The sequence below is a fragment of the Dipodomys ordii genome, unplaced genomic scaffold, assembly GCF_000151885.1.
Source record: "Dipodomys ordii isolate 6190 unplaced genomic scaffold, Dord_2.0 Scaffold140, whole genome shotgun sequence".
NCBI lineage: Eukaryota > Metazoa > Chordata > Mammalia > Rodentia > Heteromyidae > Dipodomys > Dipodomys ordii.
The window spans coordinates 3,421,003-3,443,952 of NW_012267356.1; the positions used below are offsets into that span (position 1 = coordinate 3,421,003).

At 36.7% G+C, this 22,950-nt stretch overlaps 2 protein-coding genes across 3 annotated transcripts in view; both read left to right on the forward strand.

The window, feature by feature from the left end:
- Spg20 (spastic paraplegia 20 (Troyer syndrome)) overlaps positions 1-11,339 on the forward strand; it is a 28,736-nt gene extending 17,397 nt beyond the window's left edge. For both annotated transcript variants that reach the window (XM_013031487.1, XM_013031488.1), the window contains 3 exons: positions 1-159; positions 365-455; positions 9,891-11,339. In XM_013031487.1, the coding sequence (XP_012886941.1) occupies positions 1-159; positions 365-455; positions 9,891-10,161 (521 nt within the window). In that variant the 3' untranslated portion in view covers positions 10,162-11,339. The remainder of the gene's footprint in view (positions 160-364; positions 456-9,890) is intronic.
- An 8,659-nt stretch (positions 11,340-19,998) lies between these two features.
- The window catches only part of LOC105997148 (coiled-coil domain-containing protein 169-like), a 34,996-nt gene continuing 32,044 nt past the window's right edge, over positions 19,999-22,950 (forward strand). The window contains exons 1-2 of the mRNA XM_013031474.1: positions 19,999-20,081; positions 20,808-20,887. Coding sequence (XP_012886928.1) covers positions 19,999-20,081; positions 20,808-20,887 — 163 coding nt within the window. The remainder of the gene's footprint in view (positions 20,082-20,807; positions 20,888-22,950) is intronic.

Below are 22,950 nucleotides of genomic sequence, written 5' to 3' on the forward strand. Positions count from 1 at the left end.
TTGATGGAGTTTGTACTGTAGCAAATTGTGTTGGTAAAGAACTAGCTCCACATGTCAAGAAGCATGGAAGCAAACTTGTTCCTGAAGCTCTTAAAAGGGACAAAGATGGAAAATCTACCCTGGATGGTGCAATGGTGATTGCAGCAAGTAGTGTTCAAGGTAATAAAACATCTTGGAGTTAAATTAATTGTTTTTCTTAAATTTACTTATTTATATGTTTATTTCTTAGTAACTGACTATAATGCTAGGAATCAAGCACAGGTTTTGTACATGCTAGACAAGTTTATACCTAACTAGAAGAGTTTTATATAGGAAAGTCTTGTTTTCTTTGAGCATGATTTGTTTACTTTTAATATATTTACAGGATTTTCAACTGTCTGGCAGGGCTTGGAATGTGCAGCTAGATGCATTGTTAATAATGTTTCAGCAGAAACTGTACAGACTGTCAGATACAAGTAAGTTAAATTTTATTTTACTTTCAAGATTAATTCTCTTGTCACTTACTTAAAATCACGAGAGTTAAGATGTTACTGTAATTTTTTTTCTGGTCCTGAGGTTTGAACTCTGGTCCTGGGCACTGTTCCTGAGCCTCTTTGTGCTCAAGGCTGGCTGCAACTTGAGCCAGAGTGCTACTTCCAGCTTTTTCTGAGTAGTTTATTGGAGATGAGTTTCATGGACTTTCCTGCCCAGGCTGGCTTCAAACTGCAATCCTCATATCTCAGCCTCCTGAGGAGCCAGATTACAAGTATGAGCCACCAGTGTCTGGCTCTGTAATTGTTTTTTTTTAATATTTTTATTTGACAGAATGCATTGTTTCACTGTTTTCTAAATTTGGAGAAAAGTTTTTGATTCTGTTTTTCTCAGCCGGGGGACTTGAACTCAGGGCCTGGACACAGTCCCTGAGCTTTTTTCACTCAAGGTTAGTGTTATACACTTTAATCCATAGCTCTGCTTCTAGTTTTCTGATGGTTAATTGGAGATAAGAGTCTCATGGACTTTCTTGCCTGGCCTGGCTTTGAACCACGATCCTCAGATCTCACCCTCCTGAGTAGCTAGGATTACAGGTGTGAGCCACCCGCTACCAGCTTAAGAAAAGTTTTAATAGAATTCATATGACTTTGCTTTATGTTATTAATTGTTATAAATGTCCATCATCCATAAAGAGAATAATAGGTATATCTTTTTAAAGTCTAGAATTTTTGTATATGCTGTTAACTATATTTTGTCAATGGTGATATCTGCCTAGATAAACTTGACTAAGTACATCATCCTTCCTTAGCTCATTCTCTGTACCATGACTTCTAAATTATGACACATCTTCACTAATCACCACTATTTATATTGGAATGAATGATGGTAGATCTTCTATTTCATGTGTTAAAGAATAGGCAAACATAGAAATGAGCAAGTATATCCACTAATTAGTATCATTTTTTTCTAATATGGCTTTGCAGTCTCTAGAGAGTGATTATAAATTTAAGTCCTGCTCAGTTGGTACTGGGCAAGGTAGGCCAGTACAACTTTCTAGGTTACTACTTTATCCTCATATACAACCCAAGTGTCCCTCTCAGAAGAAACTTGATTTTGTTTGTTTGTTTGATTGTTGTTGTGGAGCTTGAACTCTGGGCCTGGGCACTGTCCCTCAGCTCTTCAACTCAAGGCTAACACTCTACCACGTGAGCCACAGCCCTATTAACAGTTTTCTGAGTGGTTTATTGTAGATAAGTCTCAGGGCTTTCCTGCTCAGGCTGGCTTTGAACCATGATCCTCAGATCTCAGCCTCCTGAATAGCTAGGATTACAGGTGTGAGCCACTAGCGCCCTGCAAAACTTGTTTTGTTGTACAGACACTCTTAGGGCTCTTTTCAGACCTGTATTTGTTCTTTGTCTGATCTATATTCCTACTAGAGAAGTAATCTCTAGGACTCTTTAGGAGACCAATGACTGGTAAAAGAATTAGATTTGTGTGTATTGGTCAGGTGAGACACAAAGGGGACTACACAATAAAACATGGGAAATAGTATAAATATTTTAGGATAGATTTACTAGAGAAGAAGATTATAAATAAGTACTGACAGGAAGTCTAAAGACAACAGGGAAGAAACTGTAGGTGAAGAGAGAGACAGAGACAGGAGGATGAGTTTGGGTGCCTTGTTAAAATCCATGAGTGCTACTCCTTTGGCTTTCTAATTAATAGGTGTCCCTTTTCAGGTAAACTAGCCAAACTCACATGACTGGCCAGCAACTGTGAGTCAGTGAGATTGGGCTTTATTACAAAGGAATTAAAAACAAAGAAGATGAAGTTTTAACTAGGCCAAAGGTGGTAGGATTTCACACAGTTTAAGTCATGCCTAAAAATGGATGCCGAAGCAGCAGCCTTCAATAAAAAAAAAAATTATAACAAGTGATTTTTAAAGAGTTAAGAAAAGATCTTCTAGTTGTTTGTTCTTTTTTTGTAGTTTTTACCACTTTCATTAGAACATATTGTACAAAATGCTGGTTTCTTTTTAATATTTTCATGAATCTATACAATGTACTCTTTGATCAGATGTTCTTTATATTTTGTCCTACTATACTATCTAGTCAGTGCCAAAATGTGAAGGACGTAATTTGCTTTTGTAACTGAATGAGTTTAGACCTAATTTTTCTTTTAAAAGAGGAGTAATACTTATGCTGTTCATTACTCTTGGTTACTCACTTACTGACAACATTAGTTTTTAGTTTATAATTACTTATTAGTCGATGTGTTCATTGCCTTTAGCTTTTAACAGTTAACTCCATTTTATAGTTGAGTAATACAAAGCATAAAACATTAAATTGAGTTGTAGAACTAAAATATAAACCAAATGTGTTACAACCTGTGCTCTGCAGTGCAGAGAATAGTCCTGGGCCTCTCTGCCCTTGATGTACCCATCTGTGCAAGTTTTGCACTCTATAGATTTATTTTCTAACACTTTAAAACATACTTTTTATGCTCTTTGGCATCAGAAATACTAAAACTTAATTTCCATCCTAAATCAGCTTGATTTGCTCAATCTGGAACATGTGGACCTTCGAATCAAAGCAATATGACACATCTTGGATCATCACTTTTTTTTTTTTGATTGGTCATGGGGCTAAACTCTGGGCCTGGGTGCTGTCCCTCAGTTCTTCAGCTCAAGGCGCCTACCTCTTGAGCCACTTCCAGCTTTTTTCTGCTTATGTGGTGCTGAGGAATCAAACCTAGGGCCTCATGCATGTGAGGCAAGCACTCTACCACTGAGCCAACTTTCCAGCCCTGGATCGTCACTTTTTAAGTGAGAGTTGGAACAGAAAATACAGAATACATCTGAATCCCTTTTGACAGAAATGTAAAAACTCAAATCTTTCAGTTTACCTCTTAGAATTGTGGCATTGACCTCTAAGTGTGTGTGTGTGTGTGTGTGTGTGTGCAGAAAATACAGAATACATCTGAATCCCTTTTGACAGAAATGTAAAAACTCAAATCTTTCAGTTTACCTCTTAGAATTGTGGCATTGACCTCTAATATTCAGTGTGTGTGTGTGTGTGTGTGTGTGTGTGTGTGTGTGTGTGTGTGTGTGTGTCTGAGTTTTACTTTAATGGATCAGTATGAATTGGGAAAGTTTCTTTCCTAGCAACAGCCATATAAAATCAGAAGTGACTATTAGACCAAAAGCGAATTATGTTTAAATTATCACTATCATTTGTTCACACAGATAATTAGGCAGTAGACATGCATGTTAGAGTTTCTCAGGTTTAAGACTCACATATACAGGAAGTACTAGGTTTTGGTATAGATTTTTCTTTTTATAAGTTCTTAGTGAAAAGGATATAATATTATATGTGGGATATTTTGACAGAAGTTATATTTCTTTTATACTCTTTGGTATTCTTTTCATCCTTTACTCTCAAGTTAACTTGGGTGAGAATTTAGCTGAATAGCTTTGTATTATTACTATAAAGATGACTTGGTCTCGGAAGTAATTAAATTTCTATTAGGATTTTAGAAAGAAGGAGATGCTTGAGAAATAAAGGATTTTGTCTAGGTAATCCTGTTTTCTCATCTTTGGTTGAGAAGCAGTCTGGTCTAGAAATGGAAAATGCCTTTTAAGGGAAGAAACTTAAAAAATACCAAGTCAGCAATAACTTAGTGATAGAACTGACCAAATCAACTCATCATTCCTTCTTTTGTTTATAGAAATGCTATATGTTCTACATCTCCATACATCTTTATTTTCCTTTAAAAACTAAATATTTATGATTTTCTTTTCTAATACAGCTGATTCAGTATAATAAATTCATGTTTTCATTGTCTGTAATATTCTCCCAGGTAGTCGTTTTGAGTCCACATTATTTATATACATTATGTCAGAAAAAACCCCAAATGTACTATTTAAGCGTTCTTATCTGATTTCTAATGGTATAAGGTAATGTAAAGGATCAGTTTATACCATTTTTAGGTAAATATATTTATTTTTTTGGTCGGTTTTAGGGCTTGATCTCTGGGCCTAGGCACTTCCCCTCAGCACTTCAGCTCAAGATTAATGCTCTACCACTTGAGCCACAGCACCACTTCTGGCTTTTTCTATTTATGTGGTGCTGAGGAATCAAACCCAGGGCCTCATGCATACGAGGCAAGCACTCTACTTCTAAGCCACCTTCCAGCCCTATATGGGAACTTTTAAGACTCATTTTAAACAATTTTTGTCAGACATTGACACAGTGGAAAGCAATAACTGATTGTAAACTACTATACTTAATTGCACTGTTAAATAATTCACCACACTTCTACCTAGCTTCTAGATTTCACCTTTAAGCTCCTTTTGTTCCACTTTAAATTGTTTAAAGGAGAATATAAAATATCAGTAAGTTAGATCTATTGTTATTTTCCCCTTACAATATTTTATTTTTGAATATATATTTGTGGAAAATGAGCTAGATAATATTTTCCTATAAGAAATTTACTACTTTATGGCATAGTACTTTATTGGTTATTATGGTGAAATTTAATTTAAATACTCTTTTAACTTCGCAAGAGTGTGTGAATAATTCCAGTGGTTGCTATCATATTGCCTGAAACCAAATGTACATCACATCCACTCAGGAATTATATGAATCATTCCACTGTTTTCCATAGAATATCTATGCAAATGCATACATAACACTGTTTTGCTCATCAGTTGTGGTTTTCTTGTCTTCTAAGTATTGTCAGTTCCTTAATCCTCTATATGAAGGGCTCTGTTATTCTCTTTTATTTCTATTTTATTTTGTTAGGAACACATTAGTTTATCAGTCTTCTCAAAATATGGCATTGGAATAGAATCTGATTTTTGTTATCTGTTGTAATCAGATTAGATATGGTGAGATTTACTTCCTTATTTTGGTCATATTTTTCACTTGATAAGGAAGGCCTAAGACAGAATGTATGTTTTTAGTGGCTGTTTCTTTAATGACCCATATCAAACTTGTCACTTTTTGAAAAATAAGCTATTAAAGTCTAGACCATTAATTTATCTTTGGATAATTGCTGCATTTTTGTAAAATTGGATTCTTTCATTATACTACTTAATTTTCCTTCATTAGTTTTGATTTGTTATTGATTTCTTAATTTTGGCTTCATTATTAGCCACCCTTCTTATTTGTGTTATCACTAGTAATGATTTTATTATGTACGTGTATAGATTTCTTTCAGAAATTCTCATGAATAACATTTAATTACATGCTTATTACTTCTGGTAATCTTGTTCCAATATTTAGTGGTTTTAAAGATTGAGGGATTCAATCTAACTGTATTCTCATTTAGGTCACCTTTTCTTTTTGTCTTAGTAAACTTTTTCTTAGTGTTGTCTTCCAAACCTATCCTTAACTTGGTTCTTTCTAAGATTTTATTGTATTCTGTTTTCTGTTCTTCATTACATTATCATGTTTGCACAAGCAACTCTCAAGTCTGTCTTTTCTGGTAAGCTTTGTCTCAATCTTTTTACTCAAGCATCCCAATTATATATCACTACAGGTTTTTCTGCCACCAATATCTTTTGCTTTTTTATCAGCCACTTAGAATAGGCCTACATTATTTCAAATCAGGCTCACTTGTTTCCTGTTTCAATTTATGAAACAATTAGAGCTTGCTAAAGCATAGGTCCTGTCATACTGTTAGATCATAACCACTTGCCTAAATTAAATTGCCTATTAACTCCAAGATTAAACTTGAGTCCATAGATTCACCTACTAGACCATTCATAAACCAGGTACTTCCTGCCAACTTTTAATACTTAGATGAATAGAGAGGTATTTCTATTTTATTTCAAGATAGTATTTCTGAGAATAGTTTTGAAGGTTGCATATAAATTGACCTTCTGGTAGATTTATTTGAAATATGTTATTGCTTAAATGCTATAGTTAGTAAAATCTAAAATCACTTCCAGTGTCCTCTGTAGAATGCACTGAAGACATTGGAGAAATTTTCTAAAAATAATTCAAACAATAAATTAAGTCCCACTGATTTATTTAGAATATAATGCACATTCATTTTTACTTTTTTCTATTGACAGTGTTTGTACATAAAATCTAACTGAAACTCCAACTAAAGTTAACTTATTTTAAAGAGATCAAAAATAAGTTTTTATTGAAGATATGCTTTCTAAGACTTAATACTATAGTTTGAATCTAAATGAAGAGAAGGACTGAATAATTGACTAGAAATGAATAGGTGTTTGTAAAACTGATTGCAAAGCATATTTAGAAGGAAAGTTAATAGGTGTGGTTATATTAAAAAAAAATAAAACTGCCAAGCCCCAGTGGCTCACACCTATAATCCTAGCTACTCAGATGCCTGAGGTCTGAGGATCAAGGTTCAAAGCCAGCCCAGGCAAAAATGTCTCCAAGACTCCACCTCCAATTAACCAGCAAAAAAGCCAGTCTGGAGATAAGGCTCAATTGGTAGAGTATCAGCCATGATTGGAAGATAAGCTTGAGGCCCTGAGTTTAAATTCTCATACCAGCTAAATAAGTAAATAAAGCTAATGTAAAGCTATTTAATAGATGTTTAGTACTTTAGAACTTTCAAAAATGCTTTCAGTTACATATTATTTTATAAGTTGAGATGAAATGCAGGAGACTTGGCTAAGGTTATGTAGCCAATTGATATTAGAATATAGTTCCCTGCTTCCTAGTTTGATACTTTTTTCCAGTTTAAAAAGAATTGCTACAGATAGCATGGAAGAACAAAATCATCATTATTAAAGACAGTATAGCTTTTAGAAATGTGATATACATAAAAATACTGTAAGTGTTGTGAGAGTTAATAAACTGCATCAGTAAAATAGGGAACATTCCAAATCCAGTGGAAGTTTTTAAGTCTGGGGGATTTTCTGCACTTGAAAACGTGAGTGGGACTTAAATTCCTGAGTTACGATGACTGTAGTTCACATAGTGCTATAGAGGTAAACATGAGACCAAGAGTTAGGATCACTTTTCCAATGCTAAAAAGCCACCACCCTAGTCATCTCATGTAGTTCTAGCCATTGTCAGTCATGTTCATGACTGCTTCCCTTCTCTATGAAGCCTCTATACCATCAACAAATCCTTGGAATGCTGAGGGATTGCAAACAGCAGGAACTGGCAGGGTACAGTTATAGGCAGCCCTGGGGATGAGAAAAATCCCTAGTCCAGAATCACACACACTTAAAGTTCAGCTGACAACAGCTTCTGCCTTTATCTGTATTTAGGCAGAATCAATCTCTCTCTCACCCTCTCTCTTCTCTCTCTCTCTATATGTACCTATGTATGTACATGCATGTATATGTATATTACAATACAGTATTATACTGTATTATGTTTGTTGTAATTATAATTACAAACTTGAAGCAAAAGGTAGAATCGAATTCATTGAGGGCCATAGTACGATTACTTTATGCTTACAACACTAGTACTAGGAAATAACCAAGCTCAGAGAAGCCAGTGGGTCACATAACACTGTTCTAGTCCAGGTTAACAGTAACAGAGAATTTTGTTAATCCCAAAGGTAGATCCAGTGTTAATGTGAATTGTTCAAGTACAGATCTCAAAGCACCTATGAAACATGATATGCAGAAATGTAGATTTGCCTTTTTTATTGTTTAAGCAATCTACCACTTGGGGAAATAGATAAGAATTTTAAAAGAATTTTAAAAGCTTGGCTCTGGGGAAAACGGTATACAGACTAAAGCAACTACTGGGAGGTGTGCTTTTGGTATTCTTGTATAGGAGTGCAGAGGGGGGTGGTCTGGAGTATTGCACTCCTCATGTGCTCAAGGGAGTCACTCTACCACCTCAGCTACATCTGTGCCTGAACTATATTTCCAGCCCATGTTTACCTTGGTTGTTTTTGAGGTAGGATTTCATACCCAAGGTAGGCTCATGCTTTTATGCCAGAGCCAGCCTTGGCTACATATCTCCTACAGTGCTTCCTCCTGTTTCTGGATGCATCCCACAGAGCCTAGCCATTGTGTTTTCCCTTGTAACTGGGTAACAGGTACATACCACTGCACTCAGCCTTTGGTTAAGATGGTGTTTCCTGAATTTTTATGTCCAGATGGGCCTTGGTCTCTCCCACCCAAGTACTTCAGATTACAGGCTTGAGCCACCATAATGAGCCAGATTATATATATTTTTAGAACATAGTATTAAAGAAAGATACTGGCTATTGTTGTGGTTGGTAATAAGTATTCTTATACATATTTTATAATTTTTCACATAACTTTAAAATTTTTGTTAGCATGTACTATGCAAGTGGATCCATGTCCATGGATACATGTATTTTAGTCATATTCACTCCCTCTAATTTCCTTTCTTACATTTCCTTCCTCCTCTCCTTTTCCACATCCCTGAAAGTTCCCTTTTTACTTTCATGTCCTTTTCTACCCTCTAAATTCTATAAGGGAGAAAACCAGGGTATTTATCTTAGTGAGACTGGCTTATTCTGTTTATCATGATAATCTCCAATTCTATCCATTTTCCTGCAGATAATATAATTTCATCCTTCTTTATGGCTTACAAATACTCCGTTGTATATATAATGCATTTTCTTTATCAGATAATGGACACCTATGCTATGGACACTATTCTACAGTGTTGTGAATAGTGCAGTGGTAAATATGAGTGTGTAAATATTTCTGGATATGATGCTCAAAAAACTTAGAATGAGCTGGGCTCGCACCTATAATCCTAGCAACTCAGGAGCCTGAGACCTGAGAATCTGTGGTTCAAAGCCATCCTGAGCAGGAACTTCCATGAGACTCATGTCCAATAAACTACTGAAAAAAGCCAGAAGTGGCACTGTGGCTCAAGTGGTAGAGTGCTCACCTTGAGCATAAGAGTCTCAAACAGCACTCTGGCCCAGAGGCGCTCTTCTAGATGTATAGGATTCATTAATGAACACAGTAAAAAGGAGTTGATTTGGTGAGACAAGATATAAACAATCGTAAATTCTGTATGGTATGTAAAAGGTGATACATGATAGAAGAAAGAGCAATTAAGAGTGAGTTTGGCAATGAGATGGGCTATTTAAAAGATTGGATACTGAGAAAATAATAGCTAGATGACTTGAGAATGGGGAGACACTGAATCACAGGTAGTCCAGGCCAGAACAAAGTGCTTGGTGTGTTTAATGACTGGCTAATAGCCACTTATTTACATTTCATTTTTATTGAACAGTCTTTATTCTCATCTAATATGAGTTTATTTTCACATAAATTATAAATGTTATGATTTCATTCTTGGTTGTGTTTTAAGCTATTAATGAAATTGAAAGTTAAGATTTTACCTTCAAGGGTAACTGAAGGTTTATTTAATACTAACTTCAGAATTCCTTATTTTATATTTATAATTTTATTGTACTTTTTTAAAATTAAGATACGGGCATAATGCAGGAGAAGCTACACATAGTGCAGTGGATTCTGCTATCAACGTTGGTGTAGCTGCCTACAACATTGACAACATTGGTATCAAAGCCATGGTGAAGAAAACTGCAAAACAAACAGGACAGACACTCCTTGAGGACTATCGGATCATCGACAGTTCTCAGAAGGAAATTCAAGGAGCAGCAGGAAATGCAGACTTGAAAAGAGAGGATGAAGAGACCAAGGAAGTAGAGAAGAAAGAGACAAAGAAGGATGAGAAGTGATGGAAATACTAGGAAGTAACCTATACCAAAGCCTTATCACATGGAAGAAATTTTGTTAAATAGTCCAGTGGTGGAATTCTCCCCAGATGAGTCAATATTTTTTAAATGCATTTATTCCTGTAAAGTGACAGTCCCACTTTTTGGAGCTTGTATTCTACTTGCAAGGAAAATAATCAGCATTCTTGCACTGGACTTTGGAAATATGCACACAGTAGTCTCAATAAGTTTATTTTCTCCTGAATGTGGCTACAGTATTTTTGCAGTTAAAATAAAGCTTTAATATATGTGCTTTAACCTAATTTAACCTAACCCTGAACTATTTTTGTATTTGCTAGCATTTAGAAAGTCAAATAGGAAGTTATATATTTACATAAACCTCACATGTAGTACCTTAGTTCTATTTATACTGAAACAGATTGAAAATATTGTCTCCTCTTTTTGCACTAATTGTGGATCTTTATAGATGCCCCGTTTGAATTTTCAGTATATAAGCTAAACAAGAGCAGTAATGTTACAATTTAAAAAAAATTCTCAGACAACATTTTAAAAGACTTCAAATCAGGGAAGTCTTAGAAGATTACTTGGTAGCTTACCCATCTGTTAGGAAATGAGATGGCTTTCTGAGTTGAAATGAACAAAATACATCTTTAAGTCTTTTGGAGATTGAGACTAGTAGTAATATATTAGGAGCCTAGATAATTTTTCAGTATTAGTAATAAAGTGAAGTGATATTATCAGCTTAATTGGACAAATAGGTACATAAATCATTTTACCAATATCTGCTTCTGTAAGCCTAGTAACTACTTTATAAGAATGAAAGTATGAACAGAGATCAGTTTACTTTTACTTTTTGATTCAATCATTGGAATTTGTGTTAAAAATACAAAAAGTTATTAAGAAAGGAAGTTCCTACTCATGATCAAGGTAAAGAATATGTGTAGTCATGGTAGTTTCTACTTTGGCAAAGGACATGATGCTTTTTTTTAAGTTACAAATATGTAATCTGATACCTAATCGCATTTATTTTGGATTATTGATTTTAAAAGATTGGTATTGGTTTGTGTAGCTCTAGTCTATTCATTTCTAAACTTCTAGTGGCTCCCTAGTTAATGGACTATATTTGAAGCTGGTAAAATAATGCTTTGTGTGAATAAATAATTCTCTGAATTGGCCTCAGATGTATTCATTGGGCTTGTATTTTAGGAATACAAATTTACTGTAGCTTTTTTCTAATCAAAGAATGGGTTACTAGTTTCTGAGATGGATGGAAGTAAAATTGAATTTGAAAAATAACTTCCAGTCAGGATCTACACTGGCAAGGTTGCTCATATTTATTTTTTTTAATCTTTTTAAATTTTTTTTTGTTTGTGAACATACTGTACAGAGGGGTTACAATTGCATGGGCAGGATAATGCGTACATTTCTTACCAAGCATTGCATCCTCCTCCTTTGTTTACCCTTCACATCCCTTCCCAGCCTCCCCCCTCCCCCCCATCCCAATCCTTCTCCTTCCCCCCCCCCCCCCACCGCACTGACGTTGTAAAGCTCGTTTTGGACATGACAACTTGTACTTCTCATTGTTGCAACAGGTCCACCTGTATCTTTAAACAACTGGTTTTTCCCCATCTCCTCCACAAGTTATACTGACATCAAATATAGTGAAAGCAGGGGTTATACTGTGGGGGAGGGACATACAAAGCAACAAAGAGATAATCTTATAAATGCATTAGAAACACATGCATGAAAGAAAAAAACATTAAAATACACATCTAATGGTTCATTTTCCTGACATCACATTATCTGACCTTTTCTGCTTGACTCATACATATACTAGATATTGCATATAAGGGAAACCATGGGACCTATGTTTCTTTGGGCCTGGCTTACTTCACTTAATATAATTTTTTCCAAGTCTTTCTATTTCCTAACAAATGGGGCAATGTCATTCTTTCTGATGGAGGCATAGAATTCCATTGTGTATATATACCACATTTTCTTGATCCATTCATCTACTGAGGGGCATCTGGGTTGGTTCCATATCTTAGCTATGGTAAATAATGCTGCAATAAACATATTCGTGCTGGTAGCTTTAGTGTGGTCTTGTTTGTAAACATTTGGGTAAATGCCCAAAAGTGGGATTGCTGGGTCATAGGGGAGTTCTATGTGAAGTCTTTTGAGGAACCTCCATACTGCTTTTCAAAGTGGTTGAACAAGTTTACATTCCCACCAACAATGAAGTAAGGTTCCTTTCTGTCCACATCCCCTCCAGCATCTGTTGTTGTTAGAGTTCTTGATTTTTGCCATTCTAACTGGGGTGAGGTGATATCTCAATGTTGTTTTGATTTGCATTTCTTTTATGGCTAGGGATGTTGAACATTTCTTCATGTGTCTATTGGCCATCCTTCTTTCTTCTAGGTTGCTCATATTTATAATCCTATATACTGAGGAGGCTGAGATCTGAGGATCACAGTTCAAAGCCAGCTCAGGCAGGAAAGTTCATGGGACTCGTAGCTCCAATTAACCACTAGAAAACCAAAAGTGGAGCTGTGGCTCAAAGTAGTAGAGCTCTATCCTTGGACAGTGCCCAGACCCCGACCAGTTCAAACCCCATGGTCAACCTAGTTTTCATTGTCTACAGGCCTACTATGGTTTGTATGTTTCAAATTTATGTTGAAACTTAGTACCCTGTATAACAGTATTTAGAGGCTGGATCTTTAGGAGATGATTAAGCCATGAGGTCTTTGTTTTCATGGGTGAGATCGATGCCATAGAAAAGGGCTAGAAAGAACTACAAAGGCCCTTTGTAGCCTCTTTCCTTATCCATTGAGAACGTGACATTTGTCTCATTTTACACTCCACTATTCTGTCATGTGTGAACACACCCCATACCCCATCTTTGAAGCAGAGACTAGTTTCCAGCAACAGTGAACCCCGGAGCTCCTAGCCTCCAGAATTGTGAGAAAGGAATGTCTGCTCTTTACAAATATGGTGGTTCTTAAAGCAGCATAGTGGCAAGACTTTTTGCCTACCGAAAAATCCAACTGTATATGTTACATTTACTCCTATCAGGGCTTTTCCTGATAAATGAACTTGGTGGTATAGCTCCAGGTATCAACTGGCTACAGAACTAATGGTAGATAATGTTTACCTAGTTCCTATGTCTATGCCAGTCCTTAGAAGCCTTTTATCTTTAATATCATTTTATCTTTAATAATATGACTGACCTGGGTATTAGAAACTTTATTTCACAGAATAAGACTGAGAGGTTAGGTAGCTTGCCCAACATTATGTTAGAGTAGAAAAGAAGCCACCTACTAGCCTTAAAAATGAGGGAGAAAAGCAATTATTCAATCAATCTTCTTTCATTAAGGAATGTAGGTAGATGAGGATGAATGGCTTTCACAAGTTTCCCAGTTCCAGCTGCTTAAAAATTACTATGTTTTCGTTACAATTTCTTTGGTGTAGCCAAGGGAAAGAATTTCCAAGGTAAGCAATTTTTCATCAGATTTGGGGGAGAGTGAGCTTTTCCTTTTCCTGTTTTATTTGAACGGAAAGCTGTGTTGGGAAAGGTGCAGAGTCCTATGATACCCTCTCCCAACCCTCCCATCAGAGTCAGCCTTTGAACGCTCTCTAAGAGATAAAGAGCCAACACAGTCTGAGACTTGTGTGAGAATATCTTTCCCATTCAGGCTCAATGAGTGTTCTTTTGTTCTGTCCATACATGTGTATGTGATCCTGTCAGAATCTACTGGGGAAGGAGTCAGGATCATTCCACTGTGGTGTAAGAGAAATGCATAGGCAAATTTCCCTGCATGGCTCTTTAGGGAAGTACTATGTATAAGAGACTCACACATACTATTGGAACTAATCTTGTATCTGCTGTATGTAAGGAATACCTTGTTCCATCCGATGCTGTGCTGTATTTTCCTTGGTGATTCTTAAACCAAGATGCAATGGATAAGAAATGAGTCCTCTTCTGGAAATGATAACTAGTTTATGGTCTGCTTACCAGTCTTAGGGCTGTTGCCAAACATTTCATATTCTACATCTCACCCAAATGTGATAACTTCTTACCAAACTAAAGTTTTTAAACAGTCTTGCTAATCAATTTTTGTATTTAGCAACAGAACTACTTTCAAACAGAACATCGATTTTTGAAAAGCTTACAGTTTTTCAATAAAAATATTCAAGGATCTAGAAAGATATATAGATTAGATGAAAAAATACATAGATTGGATGAAATATTGTCCTAAGATATATTCTATGGAAAGAGATATCATGTAAAGAAACAGCTTGATCACTCAAGGTTATTCACTGGAGAAATGTAGAGAAATGTGCTTTCCACTCACATTGCACAGACATGCTCTTTAAATTTTGCAGACAAGATTTGGAAGTCAGGTCAAGAGCAAACTGTTAAGAGTATTTGATGAAAGAAGTTTCACCTAGGTACAAGAAAGGCTCTCAGAGTTCACTGGCTTGGCAGCTAAAAGGATAGGAAACTTTTGACACAAAATTGTTTTTTAAACTTGGAGGTAAAGCCATCCAGTGATAAAAAGGTTGAAACAATGGCTATGTTGTCAGTTGTAAATTGAAGAGTGAGGTTGTCTTGCAGGATCAGCCATTTGGAAGTCCAGTCAGAAGTGTGGCAAGACTTGACCTTTTGCTGTCAGTAGGCGAGCAGTGAATGGAAGCCTGAAACAAGTATGAGTAGCATATTAGACCAAGAAGGCATGAAGAGCAAAGGAACAGTTGGTTTACATGAGAGTGGATGAGTATTCATTTAGAAATACAATTAGAGGTAAAGAGGATTGTTGATCTGGATCCAGAGGAACAGAGGATTCCACAAGCAAATCAGAGGGAAAAAAAATTAATTCTGGGCCTTGACATTTCATAATCTATGTGCTGGGTTACATACAAGAATTCTAAAAGCAAATCACACATAATCATCTCTAAGTAATTCTCACCTCTCCTCAATCTAAAAGAAATGAACTCTAGTTAGGAAAAAAGGAAGATATGAAGGACATTGGTGAGTGGGATTAATAGGAGACCAGCATGAATTCCTTCATATTACCCTTCCTTTTTCCACTGAAGTATAAAGCAGTTGAATAGGTGGTGTTAAATACCAAAAGAGATCAACACCTTGCAATGGAAAAGAATTGTCGACCTAACAAATGACCCCAGAAGCCATGTTTGTTTCAAACATCCAAACCCATTCCCCCCCCCCTTAAGTTTTGTGGTCTGTTACAGACCTCTGTACAGACCTAAGTCTGTACCTTATACCGAAGTCCATTCTTCTCAGTATTTGAGATAAAATAACTTCCCTAAGAATTGGGGTGGGAGCTTGAAGAACAGACCTGATTGACTACAGGTTCAGGTCTGCAGTAAGTCACAGGTCTTCTCTGGTTGGTTGTGTTACACCTCATGCACCTATGGTGCAGCCAATCAGAATGAAGCCCTTGTATCTTAAAACCCCCTAGATTCAGCCACTTCTCTGACCCTCTCACACCTGTTAAGAACCACTGATTTTTTCAGTTTTACTCCATATCTTTATTTTTTATATTTTGGTTGGTCGTGGGGCTTGAACTCAGGGCTTGGACACTATCCTTGAGCCTTCCCCTCTCCTCCTTACTCAAGGCTAGTGTTCTACTACTTTGAGCCACAGGTCTACTTCTGGTTAATTGGAGTGATTACAGGAGATAAGACCCTGCACCAGAATCAACTCCAAATGGATCAAAGACCTCAAAGTCAAAGTGGACACCCTAGAAGGAACAGGAGAAACTTTGGGCTCCTTGGCACAGGCCAAGTTTGGGCATATGGGATTGCATGAAAACTGCAGAGCTTCTGCACAGCAAAGAACATAGCTAGCAAGATCAATAGAAAGCCTACGGATTGGGAGAAGATCTTCACTAGCCATACAACAGACAAGGGCCTCATATCTAAAATATACTTAGACCTCAAAAAATTAAATTCCCCAACAACAAATCCTCAAAGAAACAATCACCTCAAAACCAAATACAGCCAATGTGAGGATTGGCCCCTAAGATTTGGGACTTGCTTTTCTCTGCTGTCTTTTTTCACAGCAAGCTGCCATGGGGGTCCCCTCAGACAGAGCCCTGCAGGTGTCGGCTGGCAGCAGGTCCACCAACTCTAAATTGTTTCTTACAAATACACTGTAGTCTGACTTCCTCTATGTAAATTAGGCATGTTAGTACTGACTGGCAAGAACTTGTCAATAACTCTGATGTTTTTGATAGCTTGTAAATATTAAAGATATGATGTTAAAAAAAACAACCACCCCATTAATAATTGTGCTAAAGACTTAGACCTCTCTGAAGAGGAAATAAGAATGGCCAATAGACAAATGAAGAAATGTTCAACTTCTCTAGCCATAAAAGAAGTGCAAGTCAAAACAACATTGAGATTCCACCTCACCCCAGTTATAATGGCTATAATCAATAAATCTAACAACAGATGTTGGAGGGGATGTGGCCAAAAAGGAACTCTACTGCATTGTTGGTGGGAACATAAACTTGTTTAACCAGTTTGGAAAGCAGTATGGAGGTTCCTCAAAAGACTCCACATAGAGCTCCCCTATGACCCAGCAAACCCACTTTTGGCATTTACCCTAACAATCACAAACAAGGCCATACTAAAGCTACCAGCACAACTATGTTTATCACAGCACTATTCACCATAGCTAAGATATAGAACCAACCCAGATGCTCCTCAGTTGTGTGTGTGTGTGTGTGTGTGTGTGTGTGTGTGCGCACACACACACAATGGAATTCTATGCCTCCATCAGAAAGAATGGCATTGCCCCATTTGTTAGGAAATGGAAAGACTTGGAAAAAAGTATATTAAGTGAAGTATGTCAGGCCCAAAGAAACATAGGTCCCATGGTTTCCCTTATTTGTAATAACTAGCATACATCTAGGATAATCTTGTCAGACAAGCAGAAAAGGTCAAGAGCTGTGTACATATGACCACGTAAGATGATGCTAAGCAAAATGAACCCCAAGATAGGGACACAGAGGCTTTTTCTTTTAATGTACTATGTGATTTTTTGTTTTTATGTATGTTCTTCCCCCATGGTATAACCCTTGTCACTATATTTGATTTCCTATATTTCATTCCAGTGTCCTGCATCTTGTATATACATTTTCCTAATTTGTGGAGGGGAAGGGAAATAACAAAACCAGGATACAGGTTGACCCATTGTAACAGTGAGATGTACAAGACACTATGTTGGAAAAGAACTTTACAACTTGGCTGGTTCAGTGGGTGGAGTTGGGGAGGTGGGGAGGGAAGGGAGAATAGGGAAAAAACAAAGGAGGGGTAACACTGCTCAATAGGAAATGAACTCATTACCTTATTCATGTAACTCTAACCCCTCTGTAAAGTATCTTTACAATTAAAAAATAAAATAAAAGAGTCTCATGGACATTTCTGCCTGGGCTGGGCTGGTTTCAAATTGTGATCCTTAAGATCTGAGTCTTCTGAGTAACTAGGATTACAGGCATGAGCCACCAGTGCCTGGCTATACCCTCACAGTGGATCTCCTTAAGTTCAAAAGACAAGAACTCAAATAACCATACCATAGTGAGTATAGCACCTTACACATCACCTTTACATAGTAAAGTTAATTATTATTAGTTGAATTAATTCCTCAAAATTCTTCTGGCCTACAAATGTGGTTCTTTTGGACACATTAAATACATGATTGGGAGCTGGGTGACTCATTCCAAATACATGATTGGGAGCTGGGTGACTCATTCCTGTAACCCTAGCACTAAAAGAGGCTATGATCTCTGGAATGAGCTTTTAAGCAAGCCGAGGCAGAAAAATCCATGGAACTCTTTTTGTTTGATTTTATTGTCAGGGTGATGTACAGAGGGGTTACAGTTACATAAGTAAGGAGTACATTTCTTGTCAAACATTTTTACCTACTCCCTCATTTTTCTCCCAGTATCTCTTCCCTTAATTACCTCCCCCAAGTTGTAAAAAGTTCATTTCCAACATATTATCTGGTATTGATGAGACTCTTATCTTCAATTAACCAGCTAAAAGCTTGAAGTGGAGGTATATCTGAAGTGGTAGATCAACTGCCTTGAGCAGCAAAAGTCAAGAGTATAAGGCCCTCAGTTCAAGTCCTAGTACTGGCACAAAGCAAACAACAAGAACAACAAACACACTACTGGTCTAATGTTGTTTTTATATTTTTTCAAATTAATTTTAAACTGTTCCCTTGCTTAAAACATTCCACATTTAAGAAATTTTACAATTTTCTCAAATCTCCCTTTTTTCTATCAAAACCTACTTTCTAACAGAAAGATAATGTATATTTTATATACTAGTTTCAAGAATAGCAACCATAGGTCCCTAATTTTTCCTGTAAATTTCTAATATTTTTTCAATAGTGTTTTCCAAGTATGTTAGTAAACAGTTGCCAGGTAAGTATTAATTATTGTGTCTTTTATGCATTTTACCTTTGATTTTCCTTTTGTAGGGATATAACATTTACTAACTCCTATCCCAGGAGTGGGAAAGTCTTTTTCTGACAAGGTCCATTTGGATATTTGTAACATCATTTGATTTTCACTAAAGGCAGACAGGCCATGGGCATTTGTGTCTGTCTCATCAATTTACAAATGGTTTCACAGGCCTAATACGATGTGAGCCAGATGTTCCCTATCTCTGTGTCCTACACTAAAGGTCATTCTTCTGAGCACTAGAGATGAACTGAAATGAAGAAATTCCTTACCAGATACACCACTTGCGATCTCTGTTGGCAAACATGGTGCCATCACACTTTTATTAAACTGATTCAGGAAAATGTAAGACGTCATTATCTTACACTGTTTCCTGTAGGTAGTAATGCAAAGAGGTTTATTTGGCTCACAATTCTGTTCCAAGGTTGAGGGGCCATAACTGGTATTGGCCTATATGTTGTCAGAGTCCCAAGGTGGTGAAAGGCATCAATCACCAGGCCAGCATCTGGCTAGGACTCTAACCCAAATGGCTTTGATATCAGACTCATCTGGAGATAAACCACGAAGATAAACCATGAACTCATTAGTTCCATGAATGGATTTCTCCACCCAAGAGGGCCAAGAACTAATCATGTCTTATGGGTCCCTAGTTTCATCTTACCATCTCAGTCTAGGACTCATATTTCAATATGAATTTTGGAGGAGATAGTAGCAGACAGTGCATCTTACCTTTCTATTCAAAGATGGGGAGCTGGGAAAGAAGGCAATTAAAAGTTAGATGCCTCAAGAGAATGAAAATTGTACATCTAAACAGATAAAATTTCAAGTTGTAGTGGACAGTCCGCAGATCTGCCTAAAACTAAGAGAAAAGCTCTTGGTTTGGAGGCTCACTTCTTCCCCAATTCAGGCAGTATCTTTCCAAGGCCCAATCCTCCTACTGTATGCCTAAGTACAGGCTCTGGTGTGCGTTCAATAGGCCTTGCAATAAAGAAAATATCACACCTGAGACCAGAAAAAGGCAGATGTGTAGCCAGTGCACCAAAATTCTCGGTACCTGAGCAAAGGGTGACCTTCCACTAGTAGGAGAAGGAATGATGGCCCAGGTTTCTGCACTCGGTTGTGGAATGTTAATCTATGGCACTACTTCTAGCCCCACCCTGTTGGAATCGCTGCTGACGCCCTGTGACGTCACCATGTGTCCCACGCAAAGGAGGAGGGGCGCAGGGCGTCACCATGGCAACGATGCTTGCCATCCATCCCTTCTTCCCTGGCTCCAGTGGGTCTCTTCAGATCTTATGTCCTAAGCTGTGTGGAGAGGAGGGGCACAGGAGGTCTCTGACCTGCCACTATGGGGGAGGGAGGAGATGACAACTTTGATGGTGTGAGCATAGACCGCCTTAAACTGGAGTTGCTGGAAGAAATCCACATGAAGTGAGTTGGGCAGTGTACTTCCCCGTGCGTGTCCCCATTCCCCGTGTGTGTCCCCATCTGACCCCCTTCCCGTGTTCTCACACACACATATATATATACATTTGTATAGGTAGATAGATAGCTAGATATATACACATATATGTATTCATCTATATATATACGCACATACATATACACATATACATCTGTATATTATATACGTATATTACATATATATGTATACACTGTACATATATGATTCACTGTAATGTCTTTAATTCAGTGCCTCTAACATAATAGGCATTCAAAAATACTGAATAAATGAGCTTCTCATTTTCTTCACTTCGATTAATGTACTGCTTACTGGTGTCCTGCGTAGCTGACCTTTGGTATGCTTAAGAAGGATCTGTGTTTTCTTTGTTTTAGGCTATCAGTTCTTACGTAGGCCCCTCTGGCCCTAGCCTTTTTGCAATGCTTTGAAACTTTTAATTTGCTGGGTTATGAGCACCAGATAACAAACTTCCTTGAGATTTTGGTTAAGGGTCATTTCCAGTGATTGTCTGTGCACTTTGAGTTTTAAGATATAGTCTTTTGGAAATTGACTGATCCGTTGCCTTCATTGCAACCATGCTGTCAATTATATTTCAGAGTAAAATTGTTTCTGAAGTACTAGTAGGTAGCTATGCTTTCATTGTTTCATGTTATTTTTGATTGAAATATTACTAACCAATATATTTTTAATGACAGGGATGTAGTGCAACTGTCATTGCTTGAAATAAGACACAAGATAGCAGAAATGGAAGCCAAACTCAATAGTGATAATGAAGGTAAAGAAGTAGAAACATTATGTGACTCCTGTATAATTCTTGTTCATTTTATCAGAATACTTTTAAAGAACACAGGTTAAATCATAGTACCAAAATTTCAGCATGGCTTTTTGGTATCATTAATAATAATTTACAATAAACTACTTTAGTAAAAAGTAAAACTGTAAAATTAATACTTCAGAATGCAAACCTATTACTATATAATTATTTTTTCTACATTACAAGTTCAATGTATTCATGAATTCACAAAATTTTATTATTAACATCAATATATAAATTCTTTCGGAGTGATAAAATATGACAAACTTTTCATTTAACTTAAATTACACCCCTCTTATCTATTGGATATGAGCTGTAACTAAAATCTGGGGAGGAGAGAGTATATAAAATACATCACACACATACCCATCTATCTTTAAACTTCATAATGAATTCAGGTTATTAATGTATTCCACAAATACTGATTGACACTTTGTCATGTAGCAACACTTTGAATGAACACTTTTCTTTTTTCCTTAGTACTGGGAGCCAAGGTCAAAATAAAATCAGGATATGAGAAGTAATCTGTGTTCTTTGTAAGGAGAAATGGGAACCTAGGGAAAGAGAACTGGGCACAGTTCCAGAAAGGGCTGAAAGATGGTGTTACCAGAGAAGACAATGCTGAGGTGTTTATTAGGGTGAAACCCATTTATACTTCCTTTCTTGGGAAACAAACTGGATTAGTAGCCAAATGAGAAATCAAAAGCCACTTGCTGTAAATTCCTAACACTGTATTAAAGTTTGATTGGAGAACAACATTTTATCCAAGGCTAGTAGCTTCCTATATCTCCTTTTGTATACTTTAGTTATCACTAGCTCAGTGAGGATAGCCACTAGGTTCATTTATCAAGTATTTCCATTGGCAAGAGTAGCTAAAGTACTCTCATCTATATGTTTACAGAAAAAGTAGAAGGCATTATCCTGGATCCACATGCAAAGCATTATCTATGCCCACTAGTAAATATTGCATGACAAGACATATTAGCAACAGTTATCATGGAAAGGTATTTGTACTTAAGCATGAAGAAAATACCAAGATGGCAGGAGAGGAAGTTCTCTTCTCTGTAGGCCAAAGCTAAAGCCTAAGATAAATAGCTGACAGTGGGCATTATCCTCATTTATGTAAGAAAGAAGGTCATATACCTAAGGAGTTGCAAGGCCTACCTAGCTTCCATTAGATTTCAACTACTATTATTTCCATCTACCACATTACTCATGAAAGTTTTAGTTACATACTGCCTTGCAGCAAACTGCCATATAATTTAGCAGTTACAAACAACAATAACAACAAGAACAACAATAACAATCAAGCTTGAAATGCCTTTCTCAAGACTATGGAGATGGTCAGTGATAGATCTGGAATTCAAATCCAGGCATTCTCCAATCAAAGCTCACACCCTTAGTCTCGTCTTTCTTTTCCCACCTCTTAACCTTAAATTTGCTCCTCAATTTTTTTTTTCATCTAGAGAAGTGAACCTTGGTTTAGTGAGGCTCTGTGGCATTTGTCCATATAGAGATAACAGACTAAATTTGCCCAGTACAAAGATAACTAATTTTCTCCTACACTCATTCCACAAGTTTTGCCTCCAATCAACTTCTTTCATCAAGGTCACCATTTTGTTCCACTTTGCTGAGTACATCAGCAGCTTCATTTCTCATTTTACTTGACCTGACAATCATTGTCACAGTTGATCAAGAACTTGTTTTTGAAAGGACAATACCACACTGTCTTGGTTATCTTCCTACCAACTGGCACTTGTCATTTCTCTTCATCTTCCTGATTGCTAAAAGTACCGTGAATGCTCCAGGTCTGAGTCCTCTTTCTTTCCCATTTCTTAAATGATCCTTGACAAATAGGTTTATACATTCCATATAGTGACTACACACAAATCCACGGACCTTTCCTTTGAGAACATTTGTTTCCATTTATAGTCTGGTTTCCAACTTTGGATCTTTTTGGTTATTAAATCATATGTGTATAGATTAAATGTTTTTAAAATTCTTTTCATAAAATTCAATTTGTC